Here is a 16,219-nt window from a genome sequence, read left to right as displayed (position 1 = left end):
CCGTCCAGGCCCTTAACACTCTGGGTAGTCCAGTCAATGCTGGGGAAATTAAAATCTCCCACTAATACAATCCTATTATTCTTACAACTATGAGCAATTTCTCTACACACTTGCTCCTCAAGTTCCTGCTGACTACTGGGGGGTCTATAATACATCCCCTCTAGAGTGACCCTCCCCTTCTTGTTTCTAAATTCTACCCATATGGCCTCACTGGACGATCCCCCAAGAATATCATCTTTAAGTACTGCTGTTATGTCCTCCCTTATCAAAAAGGAAACACCCCCTCCTCGCTTACTTGTACCTCTGTCACGCCTGAAGCATTTGTATCCTGGAATATTGAGCTTCCCTTCTCTCAGCCATGTTTCTATTATGGCTATTAACATCCCAGTCCTCAGATCCAATCCATGCTCTGAGTTCATCTGCCTTATCTGTTAAACGTGCATTGAAATAAATGCAGTTTAACTGAGTATTCCTTTCCCTGCCTTTACTGTGCCCCGGGCTATCCTGATTACTAAATTTGTTCTTGCTGGCTACTGCTTTATCCCATAACTTGCTCCTCCTCAGAGTCCCACTCCCCCTGCCGATCTAGTTTAAACCCCCCCGTGTTGTATTAGCAAATTTCCCTGCAAGGATATTGGTCCCTCTCTGGTTCAATTGCAACCCGTCCCTCTTGTACAGGTCACCTCTACCCCAGAGAAGATTCAATAATCCCTGCCCCCTGCACCAGCTCCTCAGCCATAAATTCCTTTGGTATACCCTTCTATTTCTGACTTCGCTAGCACATGGCACCGGGAGTAATCCAGAGATCACTGTCCTCGAGATCCTGCTTCTTACCTGACTCCCTAATGGGTCATTCTGCAGGACCCCATCCCTTGTTTTGCCTATGTCATTTGTACCAACATGTACAGTGACCTCTAGCTATTCGCCTTCCCCCTGGAGTATTTTCTGTAGCCGCTCAGAGTCATCCTAGACCCTGGCATCTGGGAGGCAACACACCATCCTGGCATCTCTTCTGCAGCCACAGAATCTCCTGTCTGCCCCCCTCACTATCGAGTCTCCTATCACTATCGCCCTGTCTGACCTCACCCTTTCCTTCTGAGCCTCAGAGCCAGTCACAGTGCCAGAGACCTGAACATCCCCCTCAACATTATCCAAAAAGGTATACCTGTTAGTGAGGGGAATGGCCACAGGGGAACCCTGCACTGACTGCCTACTCCCCTTACTTTTCCTGGTGGTCACCCATCTACCTGAAGCCTGTACCTTGGGTGTGACCACCTCTGTAAAAGTCTCATCTATGATGTTCTCAAGATTCCTGGATGATCCTGGGTACATCCAACTCCAGCTCCAGTTCCTTGACCCGGTCTGTCAGGAGCTGCAGCTGAGTCAAGGAACTGGAGCTAGTCATCAAGGATTATGACTACATATTCCCTGATGACTACAAGAAGAAAACCATGAGGGAGGCCTGAGGTAATCATGAGAAAACAAGGAGAAAATCAAGAACCTCCTAATCACCTTGTTTTCTCATGATTACCTCAGGCCTCCCTCATGGTTTTCTTCTTGTAGTCATCAGGGAATATGCAATTTGACTAAACCTTCTAACAATTAAGTTAACATTTCAAATGATGTAAGATCATTGACCTGAAACATTAACTCCCTTTATCTCTCCACAGACGCTGCCTGACCAATTGAGTATTTCTAACTTTCTTCACTTCAGATTCCCAGCATGTGCAGGATCTTGCAATTGTAAATTATCATGCCACAACACCAGACTTGGCTTGCAACTTAAAATGAATACTTAAGGGTCTTTTAAAATCTTGGATTTATGGAACAATTAAAGAAGAGATTTGGTATCTAAATGAATGTCTTTACACAAGGCTAGTTTCATCTGACATGATTTACATGAGTAAGTCCTGAAGAAAGGTCAGCGATCATAGAATTCCTCTGCATGCTATCAAACTCCTATACCCAGGCTATCAAGTGAAATGTGTTGTGTTGCCCTGGCGGCAATTGGGGATCTTCTTGGGTCTATATTTCAAGTCACCTGGCTGGCAATGGAAAGCTGAATATTTGTCTTCTCCAACATTGGTTTATTGCTTTAACAGTGCCATGTTGATTTAGTGATCACATATGTCGTTTAACACATTAGTAAAAAGGAGCTCAAACATTTCAACACAGAGAAATGCCACTCTGTTTGGCTATGAGATTTTTGATCTTTCTCACAGTGAAAGAGTTAGTGTGGTATTGATGATTAACTAAGCATGCACATAAGTTTAGAAAATGTAAAGTACTTGGATAAATGACATCAATTGGCTAATGGTTTCCCCAGAGTGCAACTGTAATCGAGTTGTTAAGTGTTGGCAGTTAATAGTTATCTTACATTTATTACTGAACAGCCTCCTCTGGCTGTAGGTTGTGGGTGATGATAGTGCCACAGACACAGAATTTTAGTAGGGCCCAACAAGGGCTACAAAACCTGTAAACATTAAACATAGAACTGTGAGAAAGCAAATCTTACCCAGACTCGGAAGCCTAGTGTACAATCGGAAAGTCTCAAGCTAAATATTAAATCCTCAAAACTGATGAGTTTGGCTGACAGAGGCTCACATTCAAAAAGCTTTAAGCTGTCAGGAAATCATCCATTTCAATAATGATGGTGGCAGGACAAAGAACAGACAGTCATTCAACTCATAGGAAGTGGGCTGATCATGTATGTGTTATAATAAGGTTGCCTGCTTTCATTTTAACAGTCATTTCATTTTTCAACTCGTGTCTGCTGGGTTCTGCAGGCTGCAGGAAACCCAGTAGCTGAAAACAGGCAAAAGGAGCAATTCCTTAAGGTAAATAACTGCCTGTGGACCAGAAGGATCAGGACTTTTTCCCCCAGCCTCAGAGAGCTACCTTGTAGCTTCTGCCCCCTCACTACTCCCAATGATTTATGTGTTCATCACTCCTGTCCTCTCCCTGGAACCCCAACAACCATTGGAGCATCTGTATCCTCATGATGGAGAAACCAGTAACTGAGGATTCCTCTAAATTCAACAATCTGCCCACTGCCCACCCACCCTTCCTCCCTCACTTCCCACCCACTCTACCTACCTTGTTCTCCTCCACTGCAGCTTTGTGTTGCAGACTTCCAGTTGACAGGCCTCTCTGTTGTCAATCAGAGTGCCTGTGGATGTGAAACAGAGAGAAAAGAAAGTTAAAAAGCCTTGCAGCTATAATATCATGGGATATTTCTAAATTCTTTCTTGTAAGTTTATCAACCTCAAAGCAGCCCTGTTGCAAGGAACACACCTCTAGGCTAGAATCCAGGCCTTTGGTTAAGTGAGGTAAGATGATTTATTGGGTTATTAAGAAAAGGCAACCTGCATTATTTAAAATACACAAATTTGCTTGTGTTTGTGGCTTTGTGTGATTATAATCCCTGAAATGCAGTAGCTCAATTTGGCTTTGACTGAATGTTTTTCAGTTTGTTTTCAAAGAAATTGAAGAAGCAAGCATGCATTTGGCATGAAATTTGAGTTCAGATCACCAGGGGGTTTATGCTGTTGTATAATTAGATATAGAGCAATGAAGACACATCCTTAAACATAAAATATTCAGAGTTTTTACAGGATTGACTGGAACCACAGTAACTGGAGTAACTAAGGCAAGGCCCTAAACTTATAATACAAATCAACACATAGAAATTTGGTGCTTGGATTAATTGAATAAATCTATATTTGAAAGGAATGTAGTAATGTTGTTAGATTATGGTACATTAATAGCTTCTGTTTTAAAATAAGTGACTTTTTGATGATCGTTCTCAGGCTTATACAAGATTATAACTATATAAGTAAATTAATTGCTTATTTTAATCTTATTTAAGCAGTTACAGTGAGGAATTGGGATTATTTTGAGAGCTGGCTCAGACCAATGGGCCAAATGGCCTCCTTCTAGATCGTAAGAAGGTGAGAGAATATATACAAAAAGTATGAGAAAGCACGAGTGAAAGTACAGAGTAAACACTTGGGAACATATTAAATGAGTGCTTAAACATTTGGTATTATCAACATACCTGGAATTAGCTGCACCTTGTAATTACACTTTGAAAATATACACCACCTGCCTGCTGTAATATCTTTTTACAATCATGGTTCATTAGTGTTTTGGAATTTGATAATGGTATACAAGATCATAACTAGTTGAAATAAGGTAAATAGATGGAAGTGGTTCCCATGAGCAGATGATTCAAGGACTTGGGAGGGCAGGTTTGAAATTTGGGCAAAATGTGGAAAAAGGATACTGAGAAAAACTTACTCCATGCTGAATATAGTTATGATCTGGAATTCACTGCCTGGAAGGCAGTGGAAACAGAATCAATTGGGATCTTCAAAAGAGAATTGGATAGACACTTGGGGTAGAATAATCTATGGGGAACAGAAGGGGACTCCCTCAACACCCCCCTCGCCCAACCCATTATGCTATGTTGAGCACACAGTGGTAGAGCAGAGGTCAGGTGTGCCAGCAACTGATCTCCAGCACATTCTTACTTTTATGCTGCAACATGGAACAAGTTGGCCCTTCCTTACAGATCCAGTGACCACCCATCAGCGCGATCTGGCCCATTGACAGTTCTGTACGTGGTGCCAAGGCATACATTGATGTTCTGGAGGTCACCATGTAAGTCTAGGCTCCTCTGTGTAATAACACAACAGAAGGAAAATGGCAAGAGTTTGTGCCACTGGTAGTAAATCACCAATTTCATTTTACTACAGATTTTTAAATTGCAATTGAATTGCATTGTGCATTTGAATGTGACACAACATCATCCAATTTCTGGGCACAGGTCTCCTGATAAGTGAATAATCTAGAATAAAATTAGAAAGTATTGGAAGCACTCTCTAGGCCAGGCAGCACCTGTTGAAAGAGAAACAGATTTAACGTTTCAGATTGGAAACCCTTCATCAGAACTGGGAAAGGGAGATTAAAAGTAAGTAGTTTTATCTTGTACAGAAGATGGTGGCGGGATGGAAAGGACAAAGGGAATAGCTATGATAGGGGGAGGTCAGGTCCATTGGGTTAATGGAGGCATTTATATTATGCTTCTTTGTCTGTGTTATGTGCTGCTAATGGCAAAGCCGTTGGATGTGTTCAGCCAGTCAGGCTGTGATAATGCAGAGAGAAAAATTGAGTTAACATATTGATGAGTTACAGTAGAATTGGCTATTCTGATATAGAGAGAAAAAGTGAGCTACATAAAGTTGGAAAATTTGATATTGAATCCAGAAGGCTGCATTGTGCCCATTTGAGGATGAGATATTATTGCTCAAGTTGGACCTTCTAACAGTGCAGCTGGCCACAGATAGATAGGCCAGAGTTGGAGTAGGATGGAGAATTGAATTTTGTTTTACTGGCTGGTGATCATCAGAATTCCAATTTTTATTTCTCGCCAGGGCTCAGTCTCAGGCAGGCTCATTCAGTTCCAGGCTGATGCTGTACAGAACAATTCTCCCATTTTTCTTCATCTCAATCCTCAGTCTCAGTGACAGATTGCATAATTAGAACCCATGTCTCTGACAACTTTGTGCTGTGCTTAGCTCAATTAGAACTGTCAAAATCTAATTTGCTGGTGACAACTCCTGGATATTAGTAATAGGAGATTTGCATCTACTTGCCTTTAACCTTATTTAAACTTCAGCAGTAAAGGATGTTCTGGTAGTCAAATGTCATTTCCCTTTCCCAAAGATTTGTTTCCACATCTGAAGCCTTTTATATAATGGTTGTTGATCTGGGAACCTGCTAAGTTCCCCTCAACCTTAATAAGGAGGTCCAGGACTGGAGTGTAGCAAGGAATTGGTCAGCAGAGCTGTCAGTAAATTTGCGACCAATTCCTTGCACAGGTGTCCTGAAACTTTGAGGCATTTATATTGGGAAATGCCAGCAATTCACTGCAGAACTGTGACATTTCCAAGGAAAGTCCAGGTCACTGGCCTTTCTGTTCTAAGGGTCTGGAAAGGCTGAAAATTTCTGTTCTCTCTAGGTGTCTTTCCTAAATGATCTTGGCAATCTTGTTGGGCATGTCTAGACACAGTGCCAGTATTTTGGCAATAATTACTATTAAATTGCATTGTCAGAGAGGATATAGGCATTACTGGTGATTGAACTGGAAATACTACGTTTATGTATTTGGGGTGTGGTTCTGATCTGGGGTTAAAGCACATTTATTGGATCAAATCTGGGTGACTTTGACCTAACATTTTCAATGCTCAACTTAGGAAGGCTTGGTGTTAACACCAAGTGTAAAATGATTTAATTTCCCACTGCAAGTTTCTTCCCATCAGAATACTGCATTATATTATCATAGCATTTTACCATTAGACAGAGTTTAGACAAAGTTAATTGCAACAAATCCTTGCATTTAAATTGAGAACATTGCTAAAACTTGGAATTCCTTCATAATTTGATTTTGGATCAATGCAAGATTTATTCCTTTAACTAAATTGAGAACATTGCTAAAACTTGGAATTCCTTCATAATTTGATTTTGGATCAATGCAAGATTTATTCCTTTAACATGTTCAGCTCTTTGTCCATGAATAAGTTGTATTAATAAGTTGTATTATTCAAAGCATATAAAGACTGAAAAGGGCAGACAGCTTTCTCTAAAATGTCATCATCTGTGCTATTTAAAATGTACAATAAATGTAGGAACATGAGTAACTCATTTAGCTCCTCAAACCTTTTCTGTGATTCAGTGAGATCAAGACTAATCTGTGACCTAGTTCCATAGACATGTATTTTCCTATTTTTTGTCTTTATTTTTTTTCTGGTTATCCAAAATCGGTTAACTTCTGACTTTAAGTTAGCAAATGACCTAACAAGAGTTACAATTTGTGGAAGTGAGATTTCTATTGTACATTTAGAAAGCTGTTGAAGCTGTATAAAACTTTGATTAGGCCACATTTGGAGTATTATTTGCATTTCTGGTCACCGTATTAGAGGAAAGATGAGGAGGCATCAGAGAGGGTGCAGAAGAGGTTCCCAAGGATATTGCCTGGATTAGTTTATTAACTGGAAGGAGAGGTTGTACAAACATGGATTGTTTTCTCTGGAGTGTCAGAGGATGAGGGGCGACCTGATAGAAATATATAAAATAATGAGAGGCAAGAATAGGATAAATAGTCAAAGTCTTTTTCCTAGGGTGGAAGTATCAAATATTAGAGGGCATAGCTTTAAGGTGAGGGGGAAAGTTCAAAGGAGATTTACGAGGCAAGTTTTTTTTACACAGGGAGTGATGGGTGCCTGGAACATGCTGCCAGGGAAAGTGGTGGAAGTAGATATCACAGCAATGTTTAAGAGGCATTGAGACAGACAAATGAACAGACAGGGAATTGAGAGATATAGACCACTTGCAGGCAGATATGCAGTTCAAATTGGCATAATGGTTAGCACAGACATCATGGGCTGTTTCTGAAGACCCACACTCAACGATTCAGAAACAGCTTCTTCCCATTCGCCACCAGGTGTCTGAACGGTCCATAAACCCATGAACGCTACCTTGTCATTTCTTCTTTTTACGCTATTTATTTATTTTTGTAATTTTATAGTAATATGATGTCTTTGCACTATACTGCCACCCCAGAACAAATTCCATGTAATTTAAGTCAGTGATAATAAATCTGATTCCGACTCTGTGCTGTATTGTTGTATGCTCAATGTTCTACATTGCAACTTGGCTTCTGAAAGACCTGTCCCTAATTTTTAGATTGTATATCTAGTGGCAGACACCCCACCCTATTAATTCCCCTTAAAATATTTAAAATTTCAATCAAATCATTCCTTAAGCTTCTTCATTGCAGGAAATACAACCTTAGTTTGTGTAATCTCCCCTTGGATCATTGGGGTTGAGGTTTATTCTGGAAAGTCTGCACTGAGCTCCCTCAAAGGTCAGTATGGTATTGTGAACAGAGTTGTAACTGTGGGTTCCTATCCTCATGTTCCCCTCTTCTCCAGATAGAACAACCAGAATTCTGTAATCTTTCTGATTTTCTGCACCTGCCCATGATATTATCTCTGCATATGGCTTCCCCAGCCTTTTTAGACCTATTACTGATAGCAATTCAACAAGCTTTGTTCTGTGGGATAGCTTAATTGATCAGTGCATAATCTGGTTTGACATTGAGCCAGTTGGAGCAGGAATTATTAAAGTACTCTCCTTGATCTGTCTGAGTTAGTTGATTTCAGTAATATAGTTTTGAGAACAGTGAAATTGTGGTAACTTGGAACAGCAACTGAGGAAATCTGATGTTGGACAAATTGCTGATATAAATAATTATTTATGACTTACTCTCTTTGGAAATGTTTATTTTACTTTATTATTAATGTCCATGAGTTCACCTAGAAGTCTCCCATATTTGGGGAACTTTCTTAAACTGAAGGGGAAGGTTGTAAGATCGGTTTCTCAATAGCGTTGCTCTCTTAGTGATATATTTGTTATAGAAGGAGGGGGAGGAAGAATAGCAGTCAGTTCAAGGCGTCAGGTTTATAAGATCCAGATCTGCTGAAGGAGTACCAGAAGATCAGTCCTCAATATATTCCTGGAGAAATACATTGAGAAGTTTGTGTGCTCTGTAGGATGTACACTAAAAAAATCCCCTGAGGTACCTTCAGTTCAAGATGATCTGCTTTATGGAGAAGATTTGGTGAACTTTTGCAGTGCCATAGTATGGTTTTACTATGCCACATGTTTTATGGCAATTCTTAATAGTAAGGTCGCTGACATCATAGTACTAATGTTTAACAACCTGGATCTGATGTCTCTGACCCTTCCCTCAGCAAGTTCACCTCCAATACCTTGTCTTCTGGCAATCTTGTGAGTTGGAATCAATAAAAGTCAAATTTTATCTGGTATAATTCTCAATTTCAACGGGAATTTTAATAGGGAACAGACAGATGCTCCTTTCTGTAAAGTTACTTCCCCGATAGCCAAGCTGAAAATTCCCTCCTTAGCATTACCCTGAGTTAGATTATTTCAGCTGCTGAAGATGAGTGAATGTTTTATGCCAGAGCAGCCCAATTAACATTGGCAGTGTCAGGTGTTGTGGGCCCTGGCATTTAGTTCTGTCTCTCTGGAGCATTTTTCCTTCCTTTGGCTTCGGTAGCAGTCCAAAATATTGAGAAATATAATGAATTCCCTGCTGAACACTTTCCTTTGCTGACAGATGGAATTCCCTTTGATAAACTGTGGCCATTAATACAAACCAATTGTAGCAAAGCTATCCTGTGTTTCCAATCTTTTGTAGTGTTCACTGACCAAATTCCCAGGATTCACTTTCCCCTTCCTTCTGCTGCCTCTCTTCTGTACTTTGTCCTTGGGAATTGTTGCAGTCTTTTCTCTTTCTTCACCAGGATTTAGTTTACATGCAACTACCTGTAACAAAAGGGGTTGCCTGTTAATATTGTGCAGACACATTGATGTAAACTGTTATCATTATCACAGTTAATTATCTGGTGGATGGTTTTCCATTTATAAACTCTGTCTGATTTTCATTCTATTGAAATTAATAGAATTTCATTTAGGGCAGTTATACAAAAGAATGTGTGACAAATGTGAATGGCATGGTCATGTAGGTGGCTGAATTATTGTCAGCACATTGCACGTTATGTTCAATATTTACACAAGTGGCTTAAGGGGTCAGTAAATTTTGATAATGGATATAAATAGAAGGAAAATTCCAACTAATTCTATGACAGGTGGGGGATCCTCCTGTTATGTTGCCCATCTGGGATAGATAAAAAATAACGCCCAAAACTTCCCATGTTTGAAAATCAGATATCCTATCCTTAATTGTTTTCTTTTTGATCAGATCCCTCATAGGTACTGATTATACTTCTACTTAATAACGTAAATACTCTCCATTCTTGTTTAGCCTGTCTTTCTTAATGAATAAATAATTCTCAGGGATAACACTGAAAAAGTGAGACATTTGTTACAAAGCTGTTGGTAAAATATAACCTTTCAACGGCTTGCTGTAACTTGCCAATATTCCTAAAACCAAGAAGAATTCCTCCATCTGCACTGTTTATTTGTCACACAATCTGTCGACATGGCCTCTCTTAATGAAGGCCAACAGTCTTGTACCATATCTGAGCATAATTATTTGTCTCAGACTTCATTAGTTGGGTAGTGGATTTAGATGATTTTACTTGGAATCCATCTCCCTGCCCCTTCTCAATACTTTGTTGGAAATGTTGAATTCAGTCCATGTAATATTGCAGGAAGTTATTGCCAATTGGTAGAGCTGACTGAAATTAAGACACAGCTGTGCCATATAAAGTACATTAGGATAGTGGTTAGGTTATTGCACCAGCAATCTAGAGTATTGGATAAATGACCTGGTGACATAGGTTCAAATCCCACCATGTCATCTGGAAATTTAAATTGTTGATTAAGTAAAAGACTAGTATTAACAATGATGACCATGAAACTATCAGACTGTTGTAAAACCCATCTGATTCACTAATGTTCTTCAGGGAAGAAAATCAGCTGTCCTTACCAGGTCTTTGGATTTTGTAACTCCAGACTTGTAGTCAACTCATAACTACCCTCTGAAAAACACTGATATGTATGTCAAAATAATAATATGAAAAAAAGGAAATGGGCAATCCAGCAGTGACCTCGGCAACAGATCCCGACAGGGGAAAATCCTAACCTAGTCGTCCCTGCAAAGCTGTCTGAGAACTGGTGCCTAAATTTGGGGATTGAAAGAGCTAGCCTACAGATCAGTAAAGCAATAGCATGACCTCATCATACAGAATCATAGTTGGATCCTTTATCATAATCCCTGGGGTATTTCCTATCACACCAGCAAGACAAATCCATCAGAAGTGGTCAGACAGTCTGGAAGGGGCAGTTCTGGGAAACTGGGCGTTCAGATTACAAATGAGAAAAGAAACCTGCTAAATACCATTTAACATCTTCCTTAAGATAATGAATCCTTCCTGAAAACCATTGGAAGAAGCTCTGGGAGTAGCAAAGCCACAGAAATTACTCTTTGTGGGGAATATGGGTGCTAAGCAGCAGAAGCACTATACAACAGACAAAGCTAAGCTGTCACTTAAGTTCAAAAGATCAAATAATTTTGAAATTGAACATTTTTTCCTTAAAAATAAAGACATTTAAAGATGAATTACAGGATGTACAGAAATTGAAAACTTAGTTATTTTAATGCAAAATAAGAGTTGGTGCTTCAAGATCACAGTTAAAGAGGTACAAGAAATTAAATAGATTTTAAATGAAGTGGATGCAGAAAACAATTGGGTTTGATAGCATTATGCTGCAATACAGATTGTACTGAGTCCAATCCTATGAAATGTGTTATCTGCAGACCCTGTGCCAATATGTCATGCTTCACTAAACCCAGAGCCACAATAGACAATGCAGTGTTTTCCCCCTTGATCTGGAATGAGAGAAATACAGATGTTTTGTTTTATTGTTCCAATACTTCATCAAACAAGATAGAAATGCTCATCAGAAAGCTCCAAAGGCAAAAAAATAAAATGTATTCTTCAGAATTTTACATTATTTGCACCAAGATAATTCATATAATGCTCCCTGCAGGGTAAGCTGCTGCCAAGTGATGTTCATTCCAATTGAGAATCGCTTCATTTCTTGTGCAAAAAAGGTGACCCAATAAATGGCTTTTAAATTATGAAGTGGTTTGATTGCTTGGAAGTGGAGGAAATGTTTCTGATTGTAGGGGGTGGTGAAGTATTAAATTCAACAAGGAATTCGGGAAAAATGTATTTGTGCATAGAGTGGTGAGAAAGTGGAATAAGGGGCAGTTGAGGCAAACAGCATCGATACACTTAGGGATCAGTACATGAGGAGAAAGGAGTAGAAGAATATGTTGCTTGAGTGGGAAGAGACTCATAAGCAGTAGAAACACCAGCTGATTATGCTGAATGGTTTGTTAATTAGGGTCATGGAGTAATACAGCATGGAAACAGGCCCTTCAGCCCAACTCACCCATGCCTACCAAGTTGCCTCCCTGAGCTAGTCCCATTTGCCTGCATTTGACCCAGATCCCCCTAAACCATTCCTATCCATATACCTGTCCAAATGTCCTTTAAACATTGTAGTTGTACCTGTCTTTACAGCTTCCTCTGGCAGCTCATTCCACATACCCACCACCCTCTGTGTGGAAGACATTGTTCCTCAGGTCCCCTTTGAATTTTTCTCTTCTCACCTTAAATCTATGCCGTCTGGATTTAGACTCCTCTACCCTGGGAAAAAGACTGTGATGATTCACCTTATCTGTGCCCCTCATGATTTTATAAACCTCTGTAAAGTCACCCCTCAGCCTCCTTTGCTCCAGGGGAAAAAGAACAGCCTATCCAATCTCTCTTTATAACTCAAGCCATTGAGTCCCAGTAATATCCTTGTGAATCTTTTCCACACCCTTTCCAGCTTAATGACATTCTTCTTACAGCTAGACAACCAGATCCCATTTTGCCAAATTGTCCTGGCTGCAATGGACTCTTATCTTTTGGGCCAGTCCCTCTTATGGGACCTTAATGAAGTTCATGTACACCACATCAACTACATTGTGCTCAACACATTTAGTCACCCCCATGAAAAATTCAATCAAATTAGTTAGGATATTCCCTTAACAAAACCATGCTGACTATCCCTGCCTCTTCAGGTTATTCCTGTCCCTCAGAATTTTTTCCAATAACCCCACCCCCCCACCACCCATTCAACAGCCTTCTTGAATAAAGGTACCACATTTACTGTCCTCTAATCATCCGACACTTCTTCTGAGGCCAGAAAAGATTTGAACATTTCTGGCAGTGCCCCAACGATCTCCTCCCCTGCCTTTCATAGTAACCTACAATACATCTAATTAGGCTCTGGACATTTATCCACCCTTAAGCCTATTAGGACTTCTAATACCACCTGCTTTTTGATGGTAAGCAGTTCTAGAGTTCCATTATCCTCCTCCTTGAATTCTTTAACTACAATGCCCTTAAACAAGATGAACACAGTTGAGAAGTATTCATTTAAGACCTCACCTATGTTCAGTTCTATATTTAGCCAATCAGATGAATCCAAATTGCATATCTTCAGATTAATGTGCTGATTTTCATCAGAAATTTGCACATTTTTTTAATGCAAGGGGGAGAGTAGTTGTGATTTGGAACTCACTGCCTACAAAAACAGTGGAAATGGAGACTACAGAGCCTTCAAAAGGGTTTTGGAAAGGTACTTGAGGGAAAATAATTTGCAGGGCTACAGGGAAAGAGTGGAGAAACAAGACTAATGTGATTTCTCGATCAGTAGTCAGCATAGACTCATTGGGCTTAAAGTCCTTCCCTCGAAGCTATAAGAATTCTGTATTCTATTATTTTGTATTACCAACAGAGCTTTAAAATAACCTGAAGCCCTTTGTCTTCTCAATGGGTGCTAACGATTGCTGGCAAGCATCTTTAAATGGATTATGAAATGTTCTTGTCCAAGTATTCTGAGCAGATTGTACTTCAAAACACAATGCATTGGGCAGGATCAATTGGCTGCACTCAGAAGGTGGCAGTAACTGTTGTTAATGCGGCCTCCTTGTACTTAATGGGAAATTGATTCCTGTGGTCAAAGATAAGAAAACCTGTAAATCAGAATGTGTTGAACAGTGATGATTGGCAGGATATACATACACAAAACAACTTCACACTATAATTGTGTGCTGTTGAATGTGAAGTTTATTCACTCTGTCCACTTTCAAGATTCTCCTTAAAGCCCACCCCATTGACCACCTCTCTTTGTATCTTTTTATGTACACTCTGTGTTTAAAGTGCAACATTTTACTGCATAACATTTGCCTTTGCAATTTTTAATGTATATTTTCCCATTGGATTTTCAGTTGTCTTCTGTGTTTAGCCAGCCTTATTGGCTGTTTATTTTCCCCCCAAAATGTTATCATTAAATTATTTTGTAATTTCTATCATAGGATCAAAAGTCAACATTCTTCCAGTTTGGAGCTTCCATACAGCAACAGGTTGGAGTGATGCTAAATATCATGGAAGAATATGACTGGCATGAGTTCTCCATTGTAACCAGCACCTTCCCTGGATATCACGAATTTATTAGTGTATTAAAAACCACAGTTGAAAATAGTTTTGTGGGCTGGGAGCTTCTCAGCACCATCACATTAGATGCTGTTGATGGGGATTCAAAGGCTCAAGTCCAACTGAAGAGAATACAGTCATCAGTTATTCTGTTGTACTGTTCGAAAGATGAAGCTGTTTTCATTCTGGAGGAGGCCCGTTCCCTGGGCCTCACAGGCTTTGGTTTCATCTGGATTGTGCCCAGCTTGGTTACGGGTAACACAGACATCATACCTGAGGAATTTCCAGCTGGGCTGATTTCTGTGTCGTACGATGAATGGGACTACAGCCTGCCTGAAAGGGTGACTGATGCTGTTGGCATCATTACAACAGCGGCTTCCGCCATGATGGAGCAATATGGATACATTCCTGAAGCGAAGACAAGTTGCTACGGCCAGCTAGAAAGGAAGGTTCTTCCATTTCTTTCCCTGCACAAGTAAGTTCCTGATGTTTTGCTTCATTTTTTGCTGAAGAGGAAATAGTATAAGATTTAACTCTTTTTGCGTAACCCTGTATTAATAACAAACTGTAAAGATGGAAGTACAATGGATGGATATTGTGGGAGAGAAAATTCTTCTCCATTGCTATAATCCTGAAGGCATGGGTCCTTGTCTTTTTGTGGATTTCTGATCTTAGAGATTCCTCACACAGAACCAAAGAAAGTCAAAGAATTTATCGGCTGTGGGACCTTTTGTGTACTTTCTAGCAGCTGACTTCAAAATAGGAATTTGAGTAACTTTGAAGTAAGCCACTGCTTTCTCTCTCATTGGGGCCAGTGTGTAATGTCAAGATATCCAGAAGATGGGAAGGAGAGTATAGTTAAAAGGCACCTGCTACATTTTTATTATATTCTTATTAACTGTAGTAAACACCTGTTCTGTTGTATGAAACCATTTGAAACACACTTTACACAGTGGGCAGGGAGAGTGACCAAAATACTGTACATCACAGGGCAAGTGAACAGCTAATCTATTCTCACCTAGTGCACTGTTGTAGGTTTTAGTCACTTATCCTAATGTTGCTCAGCATCAATTCTTTTATAATACTTCTGTGAAGCACTTTGGGAAGTTTTCCTATATTAAAGGAATTATATAAATCCAGGCTGTTGCCATTATCCAGCGGATTACTTTTCATTGACATCAGCAATTGTTTCACTCATAACCACCATTCTGCGAACCTTATGGATCACTGGGAAGGGCAATACCAGTCTGAGGAAAGGTGGTATCATTTCTAAGTAGCTATGATTTCCTCTGAGTTTATCAATAAATTCTATCTTTTGGAAAACCACATGACATTTGGCAACAAACAAAAGCACGTTAATGTTGCTCTGCTTTCATCTAAACTCAGGGAATTGATTAGAGGCTAGCAATAAAGAAATAATTATGATTTTCAAAACATCTTAAACTTCTTTTCAACCAGTTAACTACCACTTTTGAAATACCATCACTATTGAACTGCATCAAAACTGACAGCTAACTTGCATACAGCAAGCTCCCATAAACACCAACTGCCAGATAATCTGTTCGAGACATACATGTGGGCCGGAACATTGGGGAAAAATCCTTTGCCCTTCTTCAAACTCGGGCCTTGAAGTTGCATTCCCTTGAAAGAACATCATAGAACCTTATAAAGACAGAAACTTCATGAGTGGTCCCCTAGCCTAGATTTTAGTGCTTAAGTCTCAAAGGCAGGGCTTGAACAGAGCTCCTTCTGGTTCCGAGACAACAGTATTACTGAATGAGCACTATTTAAAGGGCTACTGTAAATGGATAATGCAAATGGAACCAATTAGACAGCTCCTTCAAAGAGCTGGCAGCATTATGATGGATTAAGTGGCCTCTTGTATTGTGCAATTCTATGAATTACACATAATTTTGGGCCTGCTTACTTTACTATTAAGACAAAATTAGGAAATGTCATTAACATCAGTTCATTACAATTGCACCGTAGGCTTTTGTTGTCCTTACCAAAACAAGGCAGCTGATTGAAAACTAAAAGCCACTGATAGTTTGCAGCACATTTCTGAAATGGTTTGTGCAATCTATACCAGAAAGAGCACATACATTGGCTTCTGCTTT

The 16,219-nt window shown here is 39.7% G+C and overlaps 1 protein-coding gene across 1 annotated transcript in view; it reads left to right on the top strand.

The window, feature by feature from the left end:
* grin2aa (glutamate receptor, ionotropic, N-methyl D-aspartate 2A, a) overlaps window positions 1-16,219 on the top strand; it is a 196,888-nt gene that overhangs the window by 71,918 nt on the left and 108,751 nt on the right. The window contains exon 4 of the mRNA XM_052022037.1: window positions 13,985-14,577. Coding sequence (XP_051877997.1) covers window positions 13,985-14,577 — 593 coding nt within the window. The remainder of the gene's footprint in view (window positions 1-13,984; window positions 14,578-16,219) is intronic.

The sequence above is a fragment of the Pristis pectinata genome, chromosome 8, assembly GCF_009764475.1.
Source record: "Pristis pectinata isolate sPriPec2 chromosome 8, sPriPec2.1.pri, whole genome shotgun sequence".
NCBI lineage: Eukaryota > Metazoa > Chordata > Chondrichthyes > Rhinopristiformes > Pristidae > Pristis > Pristis pectinata.
The sequence above is the reverse complement of the archived record's forward strand: the minus strand, read 5'-3'. Positions and strand labels throughout refer to the sequence as shown.